Source organism: Prunus avium, chromosome 7, assembly GCF_965620075.1.
Source record: "Prunus avium chromosome 7, drPruAviu1.hap1.1, whole genome shotgun sequence".
In the NCBI taxonomy this organism is placed as follows: domain Eukaryota; kingdom Viridiplantae; phylum Streptophyta; class Magnoliopsida; order Rosales; family Rosaceae; genus Prunus; species Prunus avium.
Genome location: NC_142290.1, coordinates 20268075 through 20292055, shown reverse-complemented (window position 1 = coordinate 20292055; position 23981 = coordinate 20268075). Strand labels below are relative to the sequence as shown.

Here is a 23981-nt window from a genome sequence, read left to right as displayed (position 1 = left end):
CTTGAGCCTCTTCTTCTTCTTGAGTGTGTTGTTGATGCTGCCCAGCTTCTTCCTCTTCAATGTCGGACTCCACCTCCTCCTGAACGTCTTCAGTTGGCTGTTTCTGAGTAGTCTTTCTTGACACCTTCTTGAGTGGAACTTCAAAGGTTGTTTCTTTCTCAACAACATCCTCCTTTGCCTCTGAATTCTTGACTTTGTTCATAGGTATGGTCTTCTCATCAAACACAACATTTCTGCTGAGTATCTTCTTGTGGTTCACTGGATCCCACAGCTTGTAGCCCTTCACACCACTCTCAAATCCAATGAAAATACATTCAAGAGACTTTGGCTTCAACTTGGATCTTTCATCACTAGGAATAAGTGCATATGCACTGCACCCAAACACCTTAAGATTCGAATAATCGATTGACCTTTTAGACCATACCTCCTCTGCACACTTGAACTCAAGATTTCTTGAAGGCGATCGGTTAACCAAATAGGCAGCGTGGTTAACCGTTTCTGCCCAAAAAGATTCGGGCAACCCTGCATGAATTCTCATACATCTCTCACGCTCCATGAGAGTTCGGTTCATCCTCTCCGCAGCTCCATTTTGTTGGGGTGTCTTCTTCACGGTAAAGTGCCTTTTAATGCCTTCACTTTTGCAAAACTCAAGGAACTTGCTGTCCTTATATTCACCACCATTGTCACTCTTTAGGATCTTGATCTTTCTTCCGGTTAGGTTCTCTACTTCCGCCTTCCACTCTTTGAATTTGGTGAAGACCTCAGATTTCTCCTTCATGAAGTAGACCCAAACCTTCCTGGAAAAATCATCCAAGAAAGTCACAAAATAGCGAGCTCCACCCTTCGATTTAACCGGTGATGGCCCCCATACATCCGTGTGAATATAATCTAGCACACCCGTGCTTTCTTCCTCTTTGTTTCGCTGCTTGAAAGCTATTTTTGATTGCTTTCCCATGGTACAAAATCTGCAGAACTCAAGCTTGCAACTTTGAACACCTTTCAACAATTTTCTGTTGTGTAGTTCCTGCATGCCCCTCTCACTCATGTGCCCTAGCCTCAAATGCCAAAGCTGAGTTTCATCTTCCGAGTCCTTGCTTGTAGATACAGCTGCTCCACCTATGATTGTTGTACCACACAACCTATATAGACAATTAGGTTGAATCTCACCCTTCATAATCACAAGTGAACCTTTTGAGACTATGAGTTTCCCTCCATTTGCTTTGAATGAATAACCATTCTTATCAAGAGTTCCAAGGGAAATGAGATTCTTACGCAACTTTGGAATGTGCCTTACCATTCCAAGCGTCCTAACAGCCCCATCATGCATCTTTACCTTGATTGTACCGGTTCCTTTGACTCTACACATTGAGCCATCCCCCATCATCACTTCACTGCTATCTTCTTTCTCATACGTGTCAAACCACTCCTTGTTTGAGCACATATGATATGAGCATCCGGAATCCAAAATCCAATCGGAAGAGGAACACCTTGAAGAATTAGCCAATGCATTTGTTTTAACATTGCTATTAACACACAAAAGCTCACCATCACTTTCCGTGACATCCTCCGCTGTGTTTGCTGCATTCTTCCCTTTGTTCTTCTTCTCCTTCCATATGGGGCAATTCTTTTTCCAATGCTCCTTTGACCCACACTCGAAACAACCATCTTTCGCCTTGGATTTGGACCTTCCTCTATTGCCTTTCTTGCCTTCACGCCTCTTTGAACGACCTCTCTCTCCGGTCTTTGCAACTAGACCTTCACCTTGAGAGTTTTCTCCCGAACGTTGAGTCATCCTATGGTGTGTCATGATGTCTTGCACCACAGGCTCAAAATCAAGAGTAACCTTTCCGAACATAAGAGTGGTTCGGAAGTGTTTATAGGACGAAGGTAAGGATGTCAACAACATGAGAGCCTTATCCTCCGGACTATAATTCACATCCATTCTCTGCAAGTCAGCAACACATCTATTGAAACTACTTAGATGTTCCATTAGATTTCCTCCCTCCTCCATCTTAAGATTCAGGAGTTCTTCCTTGAGGAAGAGTTTGTTGGACAACGATTTCCCTGCAAACATCTCTTCGAGCTTCTCCCATGTTTGCTTCGCTGTATCCTTTATCACGTTGATGAGCACCTCATCGGAGAGATAGTTTTCGATAGCTCCTCTGGCTAACTCGTCAAGAACTCCCCACTCATCATCCGTCATGCTTGCTGGCTTCTTCTCCTTGCCAACCAACACTACATGGAGCTGTTGTTGTGTAAGAGCTGACTTCATCCTTCGTTGCCAAAGAGTGAAGTTCTCCTTCCCTGTGAAAGGCTTTAACTCCACCTTCATACTTGCTGCCTGTGGTGGCTTCATATGCTGTGAACTGCTACCACTCTCAGCTTCCATGTCACTTGCCATCTTCAACACACTAGCACTCCAAGAGAAGAACTAGCTCCAGCTGCCAAACACAGCTCTGATACCACTTGTTGAGAATTAATGACTAACTCACTGCCCTTTTAAGATCTTGTTGTTGATGGACTTTGGACAAAGAACTCAATGATGGATGAGTCTTACACACACACACAGAAATTAACCAAGCACAAATGACACAAGTGTTTATAGAGGTTCAGCAAATTGCCTACATCCTCTTTGGTGATCACCTTGAGAAATTTCACTAATGAAGATAGGTTACAACTTTGGTTTACAAAGGAAACCCCCTTAGAACACTACCCTCACAATCTGTTTCTCTCACACCCTTGCTCAACACCTTGATACACTTAGAGAACTCTCTTGCTCTCACCTTGGTTTTTTTCTGAACACACAACTAAAACTTCAGCTCTAACTCAACTTGGAATACCAGCTTCTTCCACTTACAATTATTCAACTTGTTTTCTCCTCTTGTGTTATCTTACTTCACCCCATTTCCTACACAAGCCAATAGACAAGAGATAAGATATCAGCTTGTCCTCCACGTTCTTCCCTTTAGTCACCACTTAGACTAAATGTCAGATCAAGTAGGTAAATAGAATCCAACTCAGCCACCTCCCACTTACACCAGAAAATGGAGAGTGATATCTTTGAAATAAGATAACCAATTAGCCATGAGTGCTCTCCCAACTATCCAGCAGGTAGTCAACGTTCATTTAACTCAGAAGTGACCCACTAAGCCTCTGAAATCTTGTGGAAAGCGATAGCCATTGAAAACACTGTTGAAAACGCGTAAGAAATCGTCACAGCACGACTGGGACGACCGGTCGCCAGGAACTGGCGACCGGTCGCTTTTGGTTTTTCCTCCAGACCTTGAATCTGCTTCTAAACGACCGGTCGCAAATGCTAAGCGACCGGTCGCTATTCCTGCGACCGGTCGCAAAGAACTGGCGACCGGTCGCTCGTTGATGTTGCTCCAGACTTCGAATCTGCTTCAAAACGACCGGTCGCAAATGCCTAGCGACCGGTCGCTTTTAGGCAGATTCAAAATCTTCCTTTCAGCGCCAAAACCAACCTTGTATCCTTAGGTGAGCCATTTTCCCAACAGGGCCTCCATGTGAAAAAGGTCATAAATATTCCCTATTATTTACAATCTATCATCTATGTCTTTATTCCCCGACACCCATCCACTTTTATCATTTGTAGGCTACAACATGTACTCACTAGTTTCATAAATGTAAGTTTTGTAAAAACTTTCTAAGTATATAAATAAATATATAAAAAACAAACATTATAGACTCAACCGTTCTTAAAATTAAAAACCAAATACATAATCTATTCAAGTGGGAGTTTTTGAGTATTGGATGACCTGCAAGTAATAAGAAAAAATTAGCATAATTTTCTAAAGAAAAAAAACATATTAGTCTTATAGATTAATAACAAGATGTTGAAACATAATGATAGATCAACAATAGAGTCTAGATACCTTGTTGACACATACGTACCTGATAGTTTGTTATTGCTTAGATCTATGTCTTGCAATGCAGACAAGTTGAAGATAGTCGCAGGTATGGAACCTGAAAACTGATTACCATACAAATAGAAGCCTTGAAGTTTGGGGAAGGACCCAAACCACGATGGAATGGATCCCATAAAATTGTTGTATCCGAAGCTAATAAACTTCAGGCGATGCAAATAGGACAATTCATGGGGCAAAGTACCGTAAAAGCTATTATTGTTGAAGCTTAGTGCAACAAGGAAGGAGAGATTGCCTAAGTGTGGTGGAATGGTGCCAGTGAAAGCCATGTAGGAGAAATTCAACGATACTACTCTGAGGTGACGAGCACCACAAGTAACACCAACCCAGTTGCAAGCGGAGGTGGAGGTTGACCAGTTGACCAAGATGTTGTGAGGGTCACTAGTGATATGGGATCTCATAGCAAGAAGAGCAGAGTGGTCGGTTGTGATGTTGGTTTTTGCTGCACCTGTACCTATAGAATTGTAGTGCAGCAGCAACAACGTGATTGACAAGAGGAAACGACTTCTCTCCATGAGCACCGAAAACAAAGAAGTCTGAACTTGAAAGTGTTTTTAATCTGTTTTTTCCCTTTCCAATTGAAAACTTGAAATGATTGAATAATTTGTTGCAGTGTCAATATATGAAGGCAGAACAAGTTGCGAAAGAGTGGGGCACATGATTGCACCATGGGGGAATCAATGCAATGACTTGTAATAAGGAAGAATGGAGAATTGGGCATCTATTTGACATATGCGCAAGACCTCACATATGGTTAATCAATTGTCCACAAATGTACACCAGCTGGCTATGCGTATATGTCTCTATATATTCCATCAATCAGATAACATGGTCAATCCAGTGTCCTTCGCATAATCAGAGTCCTTCACTTTTGAAATTTTTTTTTTCTTGATTTTTTATTATAGAAATATCTTATTATATATTTTGTTCAAACTATTTCATCCATCCCAAACCCTCTAAATGTGGAATTCTTGACGAAAGTAGTGGGCTCGTCAACACAACTGCCATCATATATCAATAGTAAACGGCTTAATTGTTGATTTACTCCTGAATTTGTACTTAATTTTCATTTTACTTCTTATACTTTTTTTAAGAAATTGAAGGACGGGAACATCTTTTTTCCTTTAATTCCTTAATTCCTCCCATGCCGTTTAAATCTTCAATATTTCATCCAATTTTATGTTAAATTATTAAAAATAAATTGTAAAAAAATTTGAAAAAAAAGAGGAAAATTGACAACAACAAAAAGAGAAAAAGAGGAAAAAAAATCATCCGACCCACTGAACCAAACCTATCACCAACCACCCCCCCCTCCTAACTCTCTCTCTCTCTCTCTCCATGCTCTCTCCACCCCATTGACCACATACACCCCCCCTTCCTGCCCCCCCCCCCCCCCCCCCTGAAAGACTTTGAAATAGCGTGAAAAGCTTGCCTTGCCAATATGGCTGCAGCTATGTATTTATAATGATTGTATTGATAAGTACAAGTTTGAAAAACAAAAAGCTGTTCCTTCAAATCAGGATATCACCTGTTAAGTGATAGAGTTATATACAACACAAAGCTCCTCATTCAAAAGAACCAAAGGATAAAGAACTATCATTCAAATTCAAAAACTCAGTAGACTTATCCATGTCAGACCTTGGTCTAACAGCCCCCCCTAAAGCTGAGTGGTCCTTGGAGAACAGGAAGCTTGAAAACAAGTGCCTGATCTGATCTTTGGAGCAAATATAATTAACATGTAACTCACCATGAACCACTTTCTCCCGAACATAGTGGTAGTCAACTTCTAAATGCTTAGTTCGAGAATGAAAAACCGAATTGGAAGTAAGTGCAATAGAAGAAACATTATCACACCATAGGGTAGGCGTAGGTAAGAAAATACACAGATCTCGGAATAAGGAGCGTAACCAGCAGCGGTATAAGCTAATTGTTTGTACTCGACCTCTGTACTAGAACGTGAAACGGTCTTACGCTTCTTTGAGCTCCAGGAAATTAAGTTAAAACCAAAATAGACACAAAAACCACCAGTAGAATGTCTTACATTAGGATCCCCTACATAATCAGCATCAGAATAAGCATTCAATTCAAGTTTGCTAGGTTGATACCGAAGCCCATGATCATATGTGGCCTTCAAATACCTCAGAATGCGTTTCACTGCCTGCCAGTGCACTGTTGTTGGTGAGTGCAAAAACTGGCACACTTGGTTCACAGCATAAAATAAGTCCGGCCGAGTAATAGTGAGGTATTGTAAGGCACCTACAACCTGGCGATATTCAGAAGGATCCCCAAGAGGCTCACCACAGTGAAGACTCAGTTTCTGACTAGAAATACATGGTGTAGATATAGGCTTGGAATTTGCAAAACCAGTGCGAGTAAGAAGATCATAGGCATATTTCTTTTGCGTGGAACCTACATAAGTAGCCTCAATACCCAGGAAATAATTTAGACGACCCAAATCCTTCATAGAAAATAATTTTCCCAATCTCTGAATAAGCACCATAACCTGAGAAGAATTATTTCCAGTCACCAAAATATCATCTACATAAATAAGTAAAATCAGAAAGACACCATTGTGTTTATACACAAATAAGCTGTAGTCACACTTGGATTCTTGAAACCTGAGATGCAGTAGAAAATCATTGAACTGTTTAAACCAGGCTCGAGGTGCCAGTTTTAAACCATAAAGTGACCTCGGCAGCTTGCAAACGTGATTGGGATACTTCAAATCAACAAAACCAACAGGTTGCTTCATGTATACATCTCCAGTTAAAAAACCATGAAGAAATGCGTTCTGAACATCTAATTGACGAACAAGCCATTGATTAGACACAACAAGCCCAAGAACCATATGAATTGTGGTGTGTTTAACCACAGGACTGAACGTCTCTAAATAATCAAGCCCTTCATGTTAATGGAAACCATTGGCTACCAACCGCACTATATAACGCTCAATAGATCCATCATAGTGCCTTTTAATCTTAAACACCCACTTGTTGGGAAGAACATTCATGTGCTGTTGCCAAGCAACTATCCAAAGAAGGCGCATGAATCGCATACATCGGATAAAAAACAGCGATGGCCTTTGGGTGGAGTCTCAATCTTGATTAGACAGGTGGTGGAAAAGTATTTCACAGAACTCTTCACTTCGGGAGGCACTCGTGATTGGGGCAATATTCTCAACTGTGTTCTTCCAGTGGTAAGCAATGAGGCAAATGTGCACTTGTCTTCACAAATTACTGATCAAGAAGTAAGAGATGCTGTGTTTCAAATGGGAGGAACAAAGGCGCCTGGGCTTGATGGTTTTCCTGGTATTTTCTACCATTCTTACTGGCAAACGATCTGTAATGATGTTAAGGGGATTGCTGCTGATTTCTTGAGGGGAAATACCTCCCTTATACCTTTAAACCTCACCCACATTGCCTTGATCCCTAAGATTCCCAACCCTGAGTCCGTTTCTCATTTCAGGCCTATTGGCTTATGTAATTTCTCTTATAAAATCTTGTCCAACCCACATGTCTAACTTTATTTCTTCTAGCCAAAACGCACTCATACTAGGGAGACAAATTCAGGACAACCTCATTATTGCCCATGAGATTTTCCATTATCTGAAACTTAAGAAGTTAAAGAAGAATTTTGACTTGGGGGTGAAATTAGACATGAATAAAGCATATGACAGGGTGGAATGGGATTTCCTCGAAGGAGTGATGCTAAAAATGGGCTCTGCGGAATCTTGGGTTAATCTTATCATGAATTGTGTGAGATCAGTTCAGCTCTCTGTGCTCATTGATGGGCAGCCAGGCTGCAAATTCAAACCATCCAGGGGTCTGAGGCAGGGAGATCCAATCTCGCCTTATCTCTTTTTGATTGTAAGTGATGTTCTTTCCTTATTTATAGAAAGTGCTTTTTCAAATGAGCTCTTGCAGGGTATTAAAATGAGCAATAGGGCCCCCACTCTATCCCACCTTATGTTTGCAGATGATACATTGATATTCCTAAAGGCCTCCACTCAGAATTGCAGAAATTTGGTTATGCTCTTCAACGCCTATTGTTATGCATCCGGTCAGCAAGTGAATTTCTCCAAATCCACCCTCTTTTTTAGTCCCCATACTCCTATGCAATTGTGTGAGAGCTTATGTAATATCTTTGGTATGCCCGAGGTTGAGGATCCTGGAAATTATCTTGGCTTGCCAACTGTTTGGGGGAGAGCCAAGAGAAATGCATTATCTTACATAAAAGATCGGATTCTTGCCAAAGTTGATGGGCGGAAGCAACAACTTCTTTCACAAGCAGGTCGAGAAGTCTTAATAAAAGCTGTGGCATAGGCAGTCCCTGCATACCCGATGAATATTTTCTTGTTCCCTCTCACTTTTTGCAAGGAGATTGATTCAATTCTAGCAAAATTTTGGTGGGGTCAAATTGGTGACAGACGACGAGTTCACTGGATGAGTTGGGAATCTCTTGGTAATTCGAGAAGGGATGGTGACTTGGGATTCAAAAATATTCATGAATTCAACCTTGCCCTTATAGCAAAACAATGTTGGAGAGTAGTGCATGATCCTGATTCTTTGTGGGCTCAAACTCTTAAAGCTAGATATTTTTCTAATACTACTTTTTCTTGAAGCTACAAAGGGGGGGACGTGCCTCTTGGGCTTGGGCAAGCTTATTGCAAGGGAGAGAATTGATCAAGAATGAGGCTCTCTGGCAGGTTTCGAATGGCAGTTCTATTAAGATCTGGGAAGATAGATGGATTCCTTCTACTCCCAACATGCGTCTCACTCCAAGAACTAATACTCTGGTGGATGATAGTCAGCGGGTACAACATATCATTAACCCCCAAACTAATAAATGGGACCTGGGGCTGATCCGTCACTTAATAACTGATGATGACGCACAGGCTGTTTTGCATGCGCATATCATTTTCGTTTTTTTAAATCTTTTTACATTTTTTCTTTCCAAGTTTGATAAAATTTGCAGACAAAGACGGAAAGTTTCCAAGTTTGAACACTACTCTGTTTCTTTTACTTCAACTAAATAAGACGACGGTGGCTTGTTATTTACGTGGTTAGATTTATAGACCACGATGGTTCGTCAGTCATCCTAGCGTCATGTGAAAGTGTTGTTCGTTGTTTTTTAAAATGATCTTCTTTTTTTGTATTTGATTTTTTAGGATATATTCATCGCAGGTTTGATTTCTCTGAACAATGGTTTTTGTTTTGAAAATCTTTTTAATTATTTTTTTGTTGAAAATATTTTACGTTTTTCCTAATTTGTTTTTCTGTGGTATAGACGACGGTATATTATTATTTACATCGTTTTAATTTCAATACCACATCGAATGTTGATTATTAACGTCGTTGTAATATTTAATCCTCTATTTTTTGTAATTATATCATAAGACGTCGGTTGTTTATTATTAACATTGTTGTAATATATAATCACGTCGGTGGTTAATTACCATCGTTAAAATTTATTATTACGTCGATTGTTTTGTCTTACGTCGTTTGAAATATTTTAAAACGTCGGATTTTATAAATAACCGTCGTGTTTTTTCTTAATTTCACGGAAATATTTTCACTTGCAGGTTTGATTTGTCTGTAACCATGGTTTCTCAATCCCAAAGTAAGGACTCTGGCTTGAAAAAAAATGAATGTAAGGAGCTTAGAGTTGTAAATCCTCAAGCCAAGTCCTCGAAGAAGATGAAGTTTGTTTCATCTGCTAAGACAGAACCAGCAGGCAGCACAACAACATTTTCTGAGGAGCCAAAGTCAGGTCGGGGTATAAGCACAATGCCCCGTGTTGTGAAGAGAAAATTTCAGAAAATCAAGCCTGTTGTTGAGATGCAGTCCTACATTGGTGTGTTGGCACGCTCCAGAGCCCCACTTGTGGACAAGAAATGGGTTCAAATATCCAAGGATATAAAAGATCAGATTTGGGAAGCCGGTGACATGGCTTTTGTGGTTGGTCAAGGGGGCAAGAAAATGGTGTTATCTTCTGCTGCCAAGAAATGGAAGGATTTCAAGTCTACACTAACGAGGCATTATATCCTTCCATTCATCAAGGAGAAGGAGAAATTAAGGCAACCCCCTGAAATATACAAATTCATAGAGAAAGTTGACTGGGATGCCTTTGTAGCTTCAAGGTTATCTAAAAAATTTGTGGTTGTGCATTCTGAACAATCACAGAGGAGGGAGAAACTTGAGTACAATCATCGATTGTCTCGAAAAGGATATGCTGGTTTGGAGGATCACTTGGAGGAAATCATGCCCGTGGTAGATATTGATCGATCTACCTTATGGAAGAAAGCTAGAGAAGACAAACATGGTAACATCCCGGATCCAAAGGCTGCAGAGAAAGCAAAATTAATTGTAAGCCTACTCACTCTGTTTTAAATTTTTATTAAATTGTATTGCCGTGATAAGTCTTATTACGTCTTCTGTTACATTTTTGCGTCGTGTGATAATTATTACTATGTCCAAATTTTTTAAAACACGTCGTTAAAGGTCTGAATCTGGAATCACTACTCTGTTTTTGTGATTATATCATAAGACGTCAGTAGCTTATTATTGACATCATGTTAATAAACTAACCACGTCGGTAGTTAAGTACCGTCATCTGAAATATTATATTACCTCGATTGTTATATTATTAAGTCGTGTGAAATATTATATTACGTCGATTTTTTATAAATAACCGTCATGTGTTTTCTTATGCTGACTTTTTATTATGTCTTTGTGTTAGGATGATTTGCAAAAACAAGTCTCTGAAGGCACTCTTACTGTGTCAGGAAGTAATGATGTGTTGACATTGGCTTTGGGTCTCGAGCATCCAGGAAGAGTTAGAGGGGTAGGGGCTGGGATTTCCCCTAAGCAATACTTCCATTTACCTAGACAACAGAAGGTAAGGTTTGCTGATCAATTGAAGGAAAGTGTAAGACTTGTCCTTCAGGAAGAGACTTTGAAAATGGAGGCTAGATCAAGATAAGAGACTTTAAAGATGGAGGCTAGAACCAAGCAATTGGTAGAAGCTGAGCGGGAAAATTTGCTGAGTCAGCTTTCCAAACTCATCCCCAATTTTGATCCAAGCATGCTGAAATTGAATACTAACCCCGGTCAAATCCAAGGGCAAAGTCCCAAAAATCCAATGTCGGACAAAGCAAGCTGCTCTCGGGCACTTGATGTTAGAGCCCTACAGTTTGAGGAGGATACTGCCAAGAATGGGGAAAAGCAAGAAGAAATGGTAACGTCTCTGAACTTTGAATTCTCTGTTTTTCAAAAAGCCATTAGACGTCGTTATTGTGAATCACAGCCGTTTTAAAAGTTATACCACGACACATTTTTTACTAAACCGTCGTTTGTGTTTCATACCACGACGGTGGAAAGGATTGAGTTATTGTAGTATTTAGTTTACTTGTTTTACAAGCTATCTTCACTTACACAATCCCACTCTCTGTATCTCTCTCTCTCTCTCTCTCTCTCTCTCTCTCTCTCTCTCTCTCTCTCTCTCTCTCTCTCTCTCTCTCTCTCTCTCACTCTCAATATAACGTCATTTATAGAAATACATGTGTCGTAAGTAATTACCCTAACCGCTATTTCCACGTCAATATTAATGGAAAAAACGAAGTGGAAAATTTATTTCACGACGGTGATATAAATATATGTGACGTAGTATGTTTTAATAACGTCGTCTTTTATTTATTTAAACGACGTTTTTTGTTTAAAATAGGTCGTCTATTCTTATCCTTGACAATTTTTTGGCTCATTTTTTAGTATACAGACGTTGGTTGTTATTTGTTAATGACATTGTTTGTTATAACAACGACGGTGATTTACCATCATGGTTTTATTTTGGAAAAGATATCGGTCGATTTCACAACGGTTTGAAAACCCGATACACGACGGTGAATTCCCGTCGTCTTTTGCCTTTTTTGTAGTAGTGCTGGTTGTCAATTACACAGTCCCTGTTTGTAAATTACTCAAATCGCCATGAATATTGGTAATACTAACTAGAAGTAGTTACTTAAAATAAAAGTTCGTAAATGATTAAACTAATATTTTCTATTTGTTACTTATTTATGTCTATCGGTATGACCTAATACTTTCTATTTGTTATAACTTGTATTTATTTTACCCTTAATTAATTTCAAATGTTTTTTAGGGGAAATAGACTTGTCCAAATGTATGGTACAATTCAAATGTTATAAAAGTTCGTAAATGATTAAACTAATATTTTCTATTTGGACTTGGACAGCAAGTCCTTATTAAAAAAGGAAAGGAGGAAAAAGCGCTTAACATGTGATAAATATAATACTTTATAACTTTATTTATGTCTATCCATTATAGCTTGTAATTGCGCAATTGGAATGTAAATGAGACTGCTTTGTTTGTCAATTGCAAGACACGAATGCAAATGACACTACCTATTTGTCAGTTGCATTGACAAATCACATAATGTATTTCCCATCTCAAAATTGAAAAAGCTGCCAATAACATAAAGACTTGGGCTTTTTCAATGTTTTACTGTCTGTGCTTTGTTTGTTCTTGCTAGTTCTTTTTGTCTTTTCCCTTAGATTGTATTTAAAAGTGAAATCAGAGTTAGGTAATGGGAAGGATGGTGTACCATTTGCTCAAGGATATTTGAGATGGGTTTCTGATAAGCATTATGTTACTAGCCCAATAACTGTTATCTTTGCCAGCAAGTGAAATTAAAATAGGATCCAAGTAGAAGTTGTCACAAGCTTGCAAAGAATAACAGAAACAACTCAAGCCCCCAAAACATCGCCACTACATGAAAGTTAATGATTCGAGGAAAAAGAAACAACTGAACAGCCAAAATGTAAGTCCTCTGGACCATGAAAACTTCAAACTAAAATCTAAGTGCGTATCAAGGAAAGAAAATCAAGATCAAAGTAACAAAACCAAAAGCTTGTTTCTAGTGCCAACGAAGGGAAGGACTTTGGTAGCATATATCAATTATTTAGTCTATAGACCGAAACCTAAATAACAATAGAAATAGAAAGAAAAAAAAAATTGAACTACATTCCACTACATAAAAAAGGATTGGGACTTTCCCACATCACTCTCATCTTCAATTTAGCCCGTGCCTTACTTCACCAAGCTCATACAAAATTCCTTTATTTTGCTACAGCACAGCCGCGTCATGTTGGCAATTGACAAACATGCACTATGTAATTGCCATTCTGTTCTTTCCCTTTAAAAAAATAAAAAGAAATGAATATGTAAGTGCCATTCTAATTTGCGGAAGTCGATTGTCTAAATGGTAATTGCCAAACGACCACTGTCATTTAATTTTTCTTCTCTTCCATGATTTAAGTACCTAAAAGTAAAAACAATAGAATTTAGCATATCAATTAACTTTTAATTTCATTGCAAGTGTTAATAACTTAGTGACAAGTAAATAACAAACATTGTTGGACACAAGGTAATTGAAAAGCAATTGGATTTATAAAAATCAAATTGACAGATAGGAAGCAGGTAATTGAATATGTGAAATCCAATTGTATCAGTGGAATTCACAAAACCAAGTTGAGAAAACTAAACATACTCTCAACAATCAGTCAAATGGACAAGAATTTACTTAGCACACAGCTGGATTAATGGAATATATAAACAAAATGATGCATATTATGCAAACTTGAAACGCAGTTGGATTTACAAATATCCAATTAGTAGACATGAAACAGGTAATTGAATATGTGACATCTAATTACATCAATGGAATGCACTGCATGTGGAACAAAATAACAAACACATGTAATTTTATCAAAGACAATTGCTAAACAGGATTTTGTAATTGCATCACTAAAATCTAATTGCATTAGCGGACTGCACCAAAACATGCTTCCACGCACAAAAAAAAAATAACGCCAATAATCAATCAAATGAGCTGATAATAATCACCATGTCACCATCTAATATAGCTATTGTACCTTTCGGGATAGGTATGACAACAATGTGTATCGCGAAATTTGATGGGTTGCATTTTTTGGGTCAGTATGCGCTCATGTCAAACAATTAGTGATCTGCATGGGTATGCATCCCTTCACGTCGAACAAGGACTGCGAAGTTGTCGCTATGTCTTCATTGTGTGTTATGGCCACTATATGTTGCACCTACTCAAAGAGAAACAAGGGCATCAGAAAAGGCCCTCCAACCCATTTAAAGATATAAATTTTGAAAATAAAACTCATTTCTAGTTAATTGACAAATACTGACAACGATAAACTGATAGAAGAGTTGGTTCCAAAAACACAATCCAAAACCACTCAGATATTCAACCCAAAGAAGATAATTAAAACCCAATTATCACAGTTCAAACCCAAAAGACAAAGTTTGGCTGCTTATTCATGAAATTATAAACCAAATTCGAAATTCGAAATACAGCCAAAAAATTCAAACATAACATCATTTTAAACAATAGTGTATCTCCTCATCAACATATGTATGTGCTGAGTACAAAAGTTCTCAACTTCTCATAATTTCTTTGGGCATATATGAAGTAAATCCTACAAAATTCTCATCCAATAACAAGGATTTTTCTTTTTCGATAATATAATTCAATTCTCATCATGTCGCACAATTCAATTAAGTTCGTCAAAGGTTGGCCATGTTTTTTTACAGTGACTTTAAGTCTCAAAAATTAGTGCTCCGGTGTGACCATGAAAAAGAATATTAAAGTCCAAAGTGGTCTAAGAAGATGAATAAAATAAAGTCTCAACCATCTGTAAAAAAAAAAACTTAATCACAGAATCCATATGTATCAACACATCAAGCACAACAAGGGGAGCAAGTTTATACCTTGGCTCAAAGTCCAATTCGATCAGGAAGTGGCCAGATTTTGAGGAAAATCCATACTAACTTCCCTATTTCACAATGAAAGGAATCACAACTTTGTTAGATTCAGACACCCACATCCATAAACAAGAAACCTCAAACTAGATATTGTCTTTATATAATTTCAACACAGCCATTAAACTGGACTTACAACAGAAAATTTGAATCTCTTTTGATCATTTTTTCTCCTTTAAGACTTACTTTTTTTTTTTCTCTTTATGTTTTCCTAAGAGACTAAAGTGCAAATATGATCAAGTTTTCATACAAATGTGGCTATTTACTATTGAAAGAATATTAATATGAAATGACCAACTATGAAATTTAATGTACAATAAAAGTCATAAAGGCATAACTAAAATTGAATTGCCTTAACCTTGAAATTTTTACAACAAAAACCATAATGGCAGCTTCAACAATTACGTAGCTTCTCCTGTTAAAAACACTAATTACTTTATACAAAGGGAAAATGTAAAGAATACTATGTAAAGAATACACACAATTTTTACTATAATTTTTAACAAATAAAACCATGTAAAGAATACACACCAAGAACGAGATACAGTAGAGCATGCGCCATGACCTTGCCATTATAGGTCTGGAAAACATCGAATAAAAATTAGTTTCAATCTCTATCACCCACCCAAAAAAAACTCAGTTCTAACACAAATAGGCACTAGATCTAACATTAAAACTTTCAATGACCCATAAATTGCAGCCATGTATGATAGAAATATTGATGAAATTGATAAAATTAATCTTACCTTTTCTAATGAATTTCAATTTTGAAAAGGGATTTAGGTGTCTAGGGTTAGGGTTTTATGTTGGGGATTTGGGGGTTTTGGTATGAGAGAAGCAGAATGAACCCAGAGAGGTAGCGCTTCACAAGAGAGAGAGAGAGAGAGAGAGAGAGAGAGAGAGAGAGAGAGAGAGGTTTTGAGAGGGCTAGCCAAGAAGAAGAGGCAACAGAGGGAAATTTTCAAAGCGCTAGCCAGCAAAGGAGAACGAGAGATGGGGTAAAGAGCAGGTGAAGCTCGCCATCATCGTCGTCGTCGGTGGTTGCTTGCTGGATGCTAGAAGAAGATGAAAGAAGTGAAAGAGGGGGCTCGGTTTTTACGAGTTGGGGATTTTCCTTCAACCTGCTGAGAAGGTTTTCAAGTTATATCATTTAATGGTGTAGATCTGTCCTTATTGTTTTGCCTAAATCTAACGGTCAATATCTATTGGCGCATGGATGCACCAGGTGCACCGTAGCACAACTTTATCTATATATGATATCTAGCACATCACATCATGCCCATTACCAGGAATTACACATCTAAATTTCTCTTCTGTTGCATGCATGCTCATGTACTTGAAATACTACACCTTGCAGACTCCTTATCTATCAAACTTGTTATAAAACCAATTCTCAAATGGGTTTGGTATTGTGTGATAGAGTGTATTGGGGGTGTACCAGGGGTATTTTTGGTAGTTAAATAAGGTGTACTTAGATCATATTATATACTCAGTTAATTTTACATTTTGATTTAAATATTATGGTACTTAGATCATATTATGTACTCAGTTCATTTTAGGGTTTGTTTAGCAGCACTAAAAAAAACTATCTATTTTCAATTCATGATGATTTGGTGTTCTTGCTGGGTATTCATTATGTTTTATTGTTACATTTAACCCCTTTTGTGGTCAATTTGACTGAATGTGTTATTACATCCGTTGTTTATTTTGAGCCAGTTCTTTCTTTCTTTTTTGGTCGAAATTGCAATTCATTGCAAACCCCTAAAAGGGTAGAGAACAGTACAAACAAAGCCGAGTAAAAGCATCAGCCAGGAAACTAACAGAACAAGCAGGAACAAATCTAGCTAAAACCAGTACAGTATAGCATGAAAATCATGTTCCCGAGCCAAAAACTAAAACGTCCAAGGCAAACAAAAAGGCATGTAGCCCACATAAAGGCATATAGCCCACAAAGAGGCATTACGCCCACTATCAGCATTAAGCCCACATTAAACATAACATACATAAAATAAACCACAGTAAACCTAGCCGCCACAACCAAAGAGAACCTCCAAGCCGCCACCACCAGCAAAGAGAGACTCCACGACTGTAGATGGACAAACCACCAATCACCACCATGAAGAACCGAACACCCATAGGTCAGCAAACCAAGCCAAACATCCCTCAAAACATAGCCCCCCCGAGATTCACTAACAGATCCAGAGTTAACCCAACCAATACATCCAAAAGACAGCAGCCAACAAATAGAGAATGAGAAAACCCATTCCACATCAAAGAGGGAAAGAACCAAGAACCTGGAAGGAGGTGGCGCAAGCACCCGAGCTAGAGCTCTACACACCTTCCAATAAATACGCGCCAAAGTGCGTTCACAATTTGCAGCTACTAACCAAGGATGAGGCCAGATCGAAGGGGATGTGAAGGAATCCAGATGAGCCATGGATTTTGGGTCGATATGGAGCAGGATCTGCAGTGTAAAGATGGTAGTGATAGGAAAAATCATACCCATGGTCTTCATCCCACCAGATTGGAAAAAGGGGGAGAAGGAGAGAAGTTTGTTTCAGGGAGGAAGAGGAAGAGGAAGAGGGGAGGGGAGGGGAGGAGGGGTAGACCACCTCCCCCCCAAGATGCGGCGCTGAAGAGGTTGGAGGTTTTGTTTCTCTGCTAGGGTTAGAGAGAACACGGCTGTGTCTTTTTAAATTCCAAAAGGGTTAATCTATTCTGAGCCATTTGGTCTTTACAAATCTTATGAATCATAAGATTTGAATATTTTAAAATCCATAAGTAAAAAATTTTGAATTATAAAAATCTAAAAATAAAATCTGTTATAAAATAAAATAATTAGAGTATGGAATTACCACTGAAAAATGATAGTGGAATTATATCTTTTCTTGTGGCGTTTGCACAGATTGAATTTCCTCTCAAATAGAAACTCACTCAATAGTATTCAAATCTCACTCTCCTTTTCTTTCTTCTCTTCTGATGGTGTACATTACAAATGAACGAACAGGCCTATTTATAGGCGCTTCTGAAGTTTTCTCGTGAGTGTACAGTGCAAAGTTTCTGCCTCAATTTCAAACCATCACTTTCATCCGTGAGTGTACAGTGAAATTTTTGCCTCATTTTCAAACTTCATAATTGATTGTGGGCTCCACTTCCACTATTTATAACACTCCCCCTTGGAGACCACATATCCCTAGATTAGTTGCCTCATTAAAACCTTGCCTGGAAAAACCCAGTGGAAAAAACCGAAGCGAAGGAAAAAGAGTACAACCTTACTTGGGACATTAGAGTAATGTGAAGTGCACACATGTTGCCTCGTTAAAACCTTGCTAGGAAAAACCCAGTGGGAAAAACCCTAGTCGAAGGAAAAAGAGTACAACGCGCTTATGTCCTGTGTTAGAGGACTCTTGAATGCTCCCCCTGATTTTGCATGCTCCAACTTGATTGCTTGCAGAGTTGTCGTAATCCGATGCCATGTACTAGCTTCTGGAATGTGCACTTGGGTAAAGACTTGGTGAAGAGATCTGCCAAGTTATCGCTTGAACGGATTTGTCTGACTTTGATTTCTTGATTCTTCTGAAGCTCATGCGTGTAGAAAAACTTTGGTGATATGTGCTTGGTCCGGTCACCCTTGATGTACCCTCCTGTGATTTGAGCAATACAAGCTGCATTGTCTTCATTTAGAATGGTTGGAGTGTCCGTTGCTGAGGGCAAAGCACAGGTGCTTCGAATGTAATGAATCATTGATCTTAACCAAACGCATTCACGACTGGCTTCATGGAGGGCAAGTATTTCTGAGTGATTGGAAGATGTGGCTACCAACGTTTGCTTTGTTGAGCGCCATGAGATTGCAGTTCCTCCACATGTAAATACATACCCAGTTTGTGAGCGTCCTTGATGTGGATCAGAGAGATATCCTGCATCAGCATACCCAACAATACTCGGGGCATTGGTCAATTCACTGGAATAGAATAAGCCCATGTCGGTCGTTCCACGAAGATATCGTAGAATATGTTTAACACCGGTCCAATGTCGACTTGTTGGAGCAGAGCTGTATCTTGCTAACAAATTTACTGAAAATGCTATGTCAGGTCTAGTACATTGTGCTAAATACATTAAAGCACCTATTGCACTAAGATATGGTACTTCTGAACCAAGGACCATTTCATCATCCCCTTTTGGACGATATGGATCTTTCTTAGTGTCGAGCGACCGAACGATCATCGGAGTGCTAAGTGGATGGGCTTTATCCATGCCAAACCTCTTTAATAATTTTTCAGTATAATTTGATTGATGCACCAAAATTCCATCAGCACTGTGCTCAATCTGTAGGCTAAGACAATATTTTGTCTTTCCAAGATCTTTCATCTCAAATTCGCGTTTGAGATAATCAGCAGTCTTTTGGAGCTCTTTAGGAGTTCCAATTAGATTCATATCATCAACATAGACTGCCACTATTGCAAATCCAGACTCTGATTTCTTAATAAACACACATGGGCAGACAGGATCATTTGTGTATCCTTCCTTCAGTAAATACTTGCTGAGACGATTATACCACATTCGCCCAGATTGTTTTAACCCATATAATGATCTTCTCAATTTGATTGAGAACATGGCCCGTGGTTTATTACTGGCTGCATCGGGCAGCTTAAGTCCTTCTGGGACTTTCATGTATATGTCTGTATCCAACTCTCCATACAGATATGCGGTAATGACATCCATAAGTCTCATTTCAAGTTTTTCTGAAACCGCTAAGCTTATCAAGTAACGGAACGTAATTGCGTCCATTACTGGGGAGTATGTTTCCACATAATCAATTCCAGGCCTTTGTGAAAAACCTTGCGCAACAAGTCGTGCTTTATACCTTGCAATCTCATTGTTCTCATTGCGCTTTCTTGTAAATACCCACTTGTAACCTACAGGGTTCACATTAAGTGGGGTTGGAACAATAGGTCCAAAAACACTCCTTTTTTCCAAAGAGTCTAATTCTGCCTGGATTGCATCTTTCCATTTAGGCCAATCCTGTCTCTGTGTGCATTCATCAATGGAGCAAGGCTCAACATCATCAACTTTTATGATCTCAGTAGCCACTAAGAATGCAAATATATTATCGATGATTATCTCATTTCTGTTCCACAATTCATTAGTGGATGCATAATTTATGGAGATTTCTTGGCTTTCAGGTACAGCTACCACTTCAGGAGCACGTGTCTCATCAAGGACATTTTCCTTCTCAGGAAGTACCCGTCCCTCATGGGGGGAATTTGAAACATGAATTATGGGCTCTCCATTTATTTCATTTGCATTCATTTTGGCCATCAACTTCCTCTTTCGAGGAACTGAGTCCTTTGAGCCTAGTGGTCTACCACGCTTCAAGCGTGCAACAGATGAGCCGGTTGCTGGCGCATTGCCTTCTTTATTATGAACATCAATCCTTGCAGGTGCATTTGCAGCTGGGATATGTGATTTCATCACTTTCGTTGCATCATTAAATGCATCTGGCATCTGATTCGCAATGCTTTGGAGGTGAACGATCCTTCTCACTTCGTTTTCGCATTGAGCGGTACGAGGATCGAGATGAAGCAAAGTGGGTACATCCCATGATAATTCACGTCGTTCTTCATGAACGAGTTTGCCTTGTTCTTTAAGAACAGATTTTTCTCCCCCTAATAATGGAAAAATTGTCTCATCAAAATGACAATCCACGAATCGTGCCCTAAAGATATCACCAGTCAAGGGCTCCAGATATCTGATGATAGATGGTGAATCAAAGCCAACATAAATTCCCAATCTGCGTTGAGGGCCCATCTTAGTACGTTGCGGTGGTGCAATAGGCACATAAACCGCACAACCAAAGACTCTTAAATGTGAAACATTTGGTTGATTACCCAACACAAGCTGTATTAGAGAATATTGATTGTTGGCGACGGGCCTCAACCGCACCAGAGATGCTGCATGTAAAATGGCATATCCCCAAGCAGAAACTGGCAACTTTGTTCTCATTAGCAATGTGCGTGCTATCAATTGAAGACGCTTAATCAAAGCTTCTGCCAAGCCATTTTGAGTATGAACATGGGGAACAGGATGTTCAATGTCAATGCCTAACGACATGCAGTAATCATCAAAAGTCTGAGATGTAAATTCACCAGCATTATCGAGTCTAATTGACTTGATGGGATAATCTGGGAATTGGGCTCGTAATTTAATTATCTGAGCCAAGAGCCTAGCAAATGCCATATTCCGAGTGGACAAAAGGCAAACATGTGACCATCGGGTAGATGCATCCACCAAAACCATAAAGTACCGAAATGGTCCACATGGAGGATGAATAGGCCCACAAATGTCCCCTTGAATTCTCTGTAAACATGATGGGGATTCAATATCAACCTTTGGTTGTGATGGTCTGATTACCAACTTCCCTTGTGAACAAGCTTGACAAAAGCTGTCATTTGATACCATAATATGTTTTGTCAATAAGGGATGTCCTTCAGAGTTGGTAATGATCCTACGTATCATGGTGGGTCCAGGATGACCCAACCGGTCATGCCAAAGCTTGAAAGTATTTGAGTCAATGGACTTTTGATCCATGACACTATGTGCCTCAATTGTCCATATGGTTGTATAGTACAACCCTGATGGGAGCGCACAAAGCTTTTCCAATATACGCTTCTGGGTATCATTGGAAGTAATACAAAGATATTCCATGTTTTTCTCATTCTTTGTTTCAACATGGTAACCATTCAAACGAATATCTTTGAAACTCAACAGATTTCTTCTGGAGTTAGATGAATACAAGGCATCTTGAATGGACAGTATTGTCCCATTTGGTAACATAACTTGGGCTATGCCTGAGCCTTCAATCAGATCTGTAGGTCCTGATATGGTTGTTACCTTTGCTTTTGTAAGCATCAATTTTGAGAAATACTTTCGATCTCGAAGGATTGTATGAGTAGTTGCACTGTCTGCAAGACAAATATCTTTGCTAGAGCTCTTGTTTTGGGGGCATCCATAATTTACATCCATGCCTTCAAATAAAATAAGTTGAATCAACAATCATTCAAAACATTGCCATTTTTATTGAAGGCAGAAAGGAAAATAAACAGTGCTTCAGATAATACAAATGGTACATGAAGGAATTTAATCCAGTTCGGACCCATAAATTTCATTCCCCCTTTCAGTAACAAAATCGGAAACATCTAGATGCGTCTTGTCTAAACGACGCGATATTTCCAATGAGCCGTCTATGGCTGGCGGATCTAGTGCAACATAATTTGTCTCCACTTTTCTGTTTCTAAGTGAAGTTTGATAAAGATCCGCCAAGTGCCTCGGCGTACGACATGTACGCATCCAATGTCCCTTTGCACCACATCTGTAACAAGCTCTTTCATCATTTCTAGGCACATAGCTTGTTTGTGTTTTTCCCTTATTTCTGGGTGCATTTTTGCCATTCATGGGTGGATTGTTTCTTGGCCCCAAGCTGTATGAGTGAGCACCACGATCTTTTCTACTCCCTTGCCATCGGCCACGTTTGCCTCCTCGCCAACGTTTGTGGATACTGCCACGAGATGAGGTGGCATTCACTTCCCGAGATGCAACATTTATTTCAAGAAGTGGTGCTGAGCCTGTTGGGCGAGATTGGTGATTTTTCAACCAAAGCTCGTTGTTCTGCTCTGCTAGCAAGAGGCAAGATACAAGTTCTGAGTACTTTATGAAACTACTATGCCTATATTGCTGTTGCAGAAGCGCATTTGAGGCATGAAATGTACTCAGAGTTTTTTCGAGCATATCTTCCTCAGATATATTTTCACCACATAATTTCATAAGGGAGGTGATCCTGTGCATAGCTGAGTTGTATTCGGACATTGTCTTGAAGTCTTGAAATCTCAAGTGTGTCCATTCATATCTAGCTTTTGGGAGAGTCACCGTCTTCTGATGATTGTATCTCTCACACAAGGCTTTCCACAGGACTAATGGTTCATCAATCACCACATATTCGCTCTTCAGCGCTTCATGAATGTGGCGGCGAAGGAAAATCATGGCCTTCGCATTTTCCTCAGGTGATGCATCACTTCCATCTTCAATGGCTTTGCCAAGGCCATTAGCACGCAGATGGATCTTGGCATCCAGGACCCATGATAGGTAATTGTCCCCAGAAAGCTCTAGGGCAGCGAATTCCAATTTAGCCAGATTTGCCATCTTCAAAAGAAGAATGAGATGCATTAGAATTCGCAATAATCTTCAGGCTTAATATATTTTTGAACTTCATGCCAAAATTATTTTACTCAAAATTTCAGATTCGGGATCTGGGACATTAAGCCATTTATTAATAGGAACTTCAGGCCCTATAATTGTTTGAGGAACTCCAGGCCCTTATTTTAGTTGGTTATAAAAATAAAGTGCTATAAATTTGCTGGTATGGACGATAAACCCGCACCATACTTTGAATGAAAGTAAATGTGCAGTAAAGTAAATTCATAAAGTAAATTGCTTGCTGTATGGACGTTAATCCCGCACCATACTTTAAATAAAAGTAAATGTGCGGTAAAGTAAACGTGCGATAAAGTAAATGCATAAAGTAAATTGCTTGCTGTATGGACGTTAATCCCGCACCATACTTTAAATAAAAGTAAATGTGCTATAAAGTAAACGTGCTGGTATGGGCACTAATCCTGCTCCATACTTTTAATAAAAGAAATAAAAGGCAGTTGTGTGGACGATAAACCCGCTCCACACTTTAAATAAATACTGCCATATGGGTAATAAACCTACACCATACAGTAAATAAAATAAGTGTGGGAATAAAACCACCACTTAAAAATATATGAGGTGAAACCGTTCATAATGTTATTGGTGGGTTCTTATTAAGACCACAATCAAATGATATAATATAATAGTATATTATCATAGTCCAGTAAAGTTTACGTGGGCCTTATATGAAATAATATGTATGCATTAAAAAAAAAAATCATACTATAATATTATATGATGATTTGTGTTACAATGCGATGGGTAATGAAAATTACACCACCATAAAACAACAGAATGAGGTATAAAACCGTGCCATTCCAAATTATATTACAAAGAAATAAATTAAGCAAACATGGATGAAACAACACAAAAATTGTGAGAACACAAAAAAGAAAGTTTGCATGTCATCGTAGTAGTAGAG

The 23981-nt window shown here is 38.9% G+C and overlaps 2 protein-coding genes across 2 annotated transcripts; one reads left to right on the top strand and one right to left on the bottom strand.

Moving 5' to 3' along the window:
• Positions 1-6858: 6858 nt before the first annotated feature.
• LOC148293091 (uncharacterized) lies at positions 6859-8269 on the top strand. Its single transcript, XM_088244579.1, has 3 exons — positions 6859-7426; positions 7713-7813; positions 7871-8269. Exons 1-3 carry the CDS (start codon positions 6859-6861, stop codon positions 8267-8269), a joined length of 1068 nt encoding a protein of 355 aa, XP_088100705.1.
• Positions 8270-21949: 13680 nt separating this feature from the next.
• On the bottom strand, positions 21950-23008 carry LOC148293090 (uncharacterized). The gene has a single exon (XM_088244578.1). The coding sequence runs from the start codon at positions 23006-23008 to the stop codon at positions 21950-21952; it is 1059 nt and encodes a 352-aa protein (XP_088100704.1).
• Between the last annotated feature and the right edge of the window lie 973 nt (positions 23009-23981).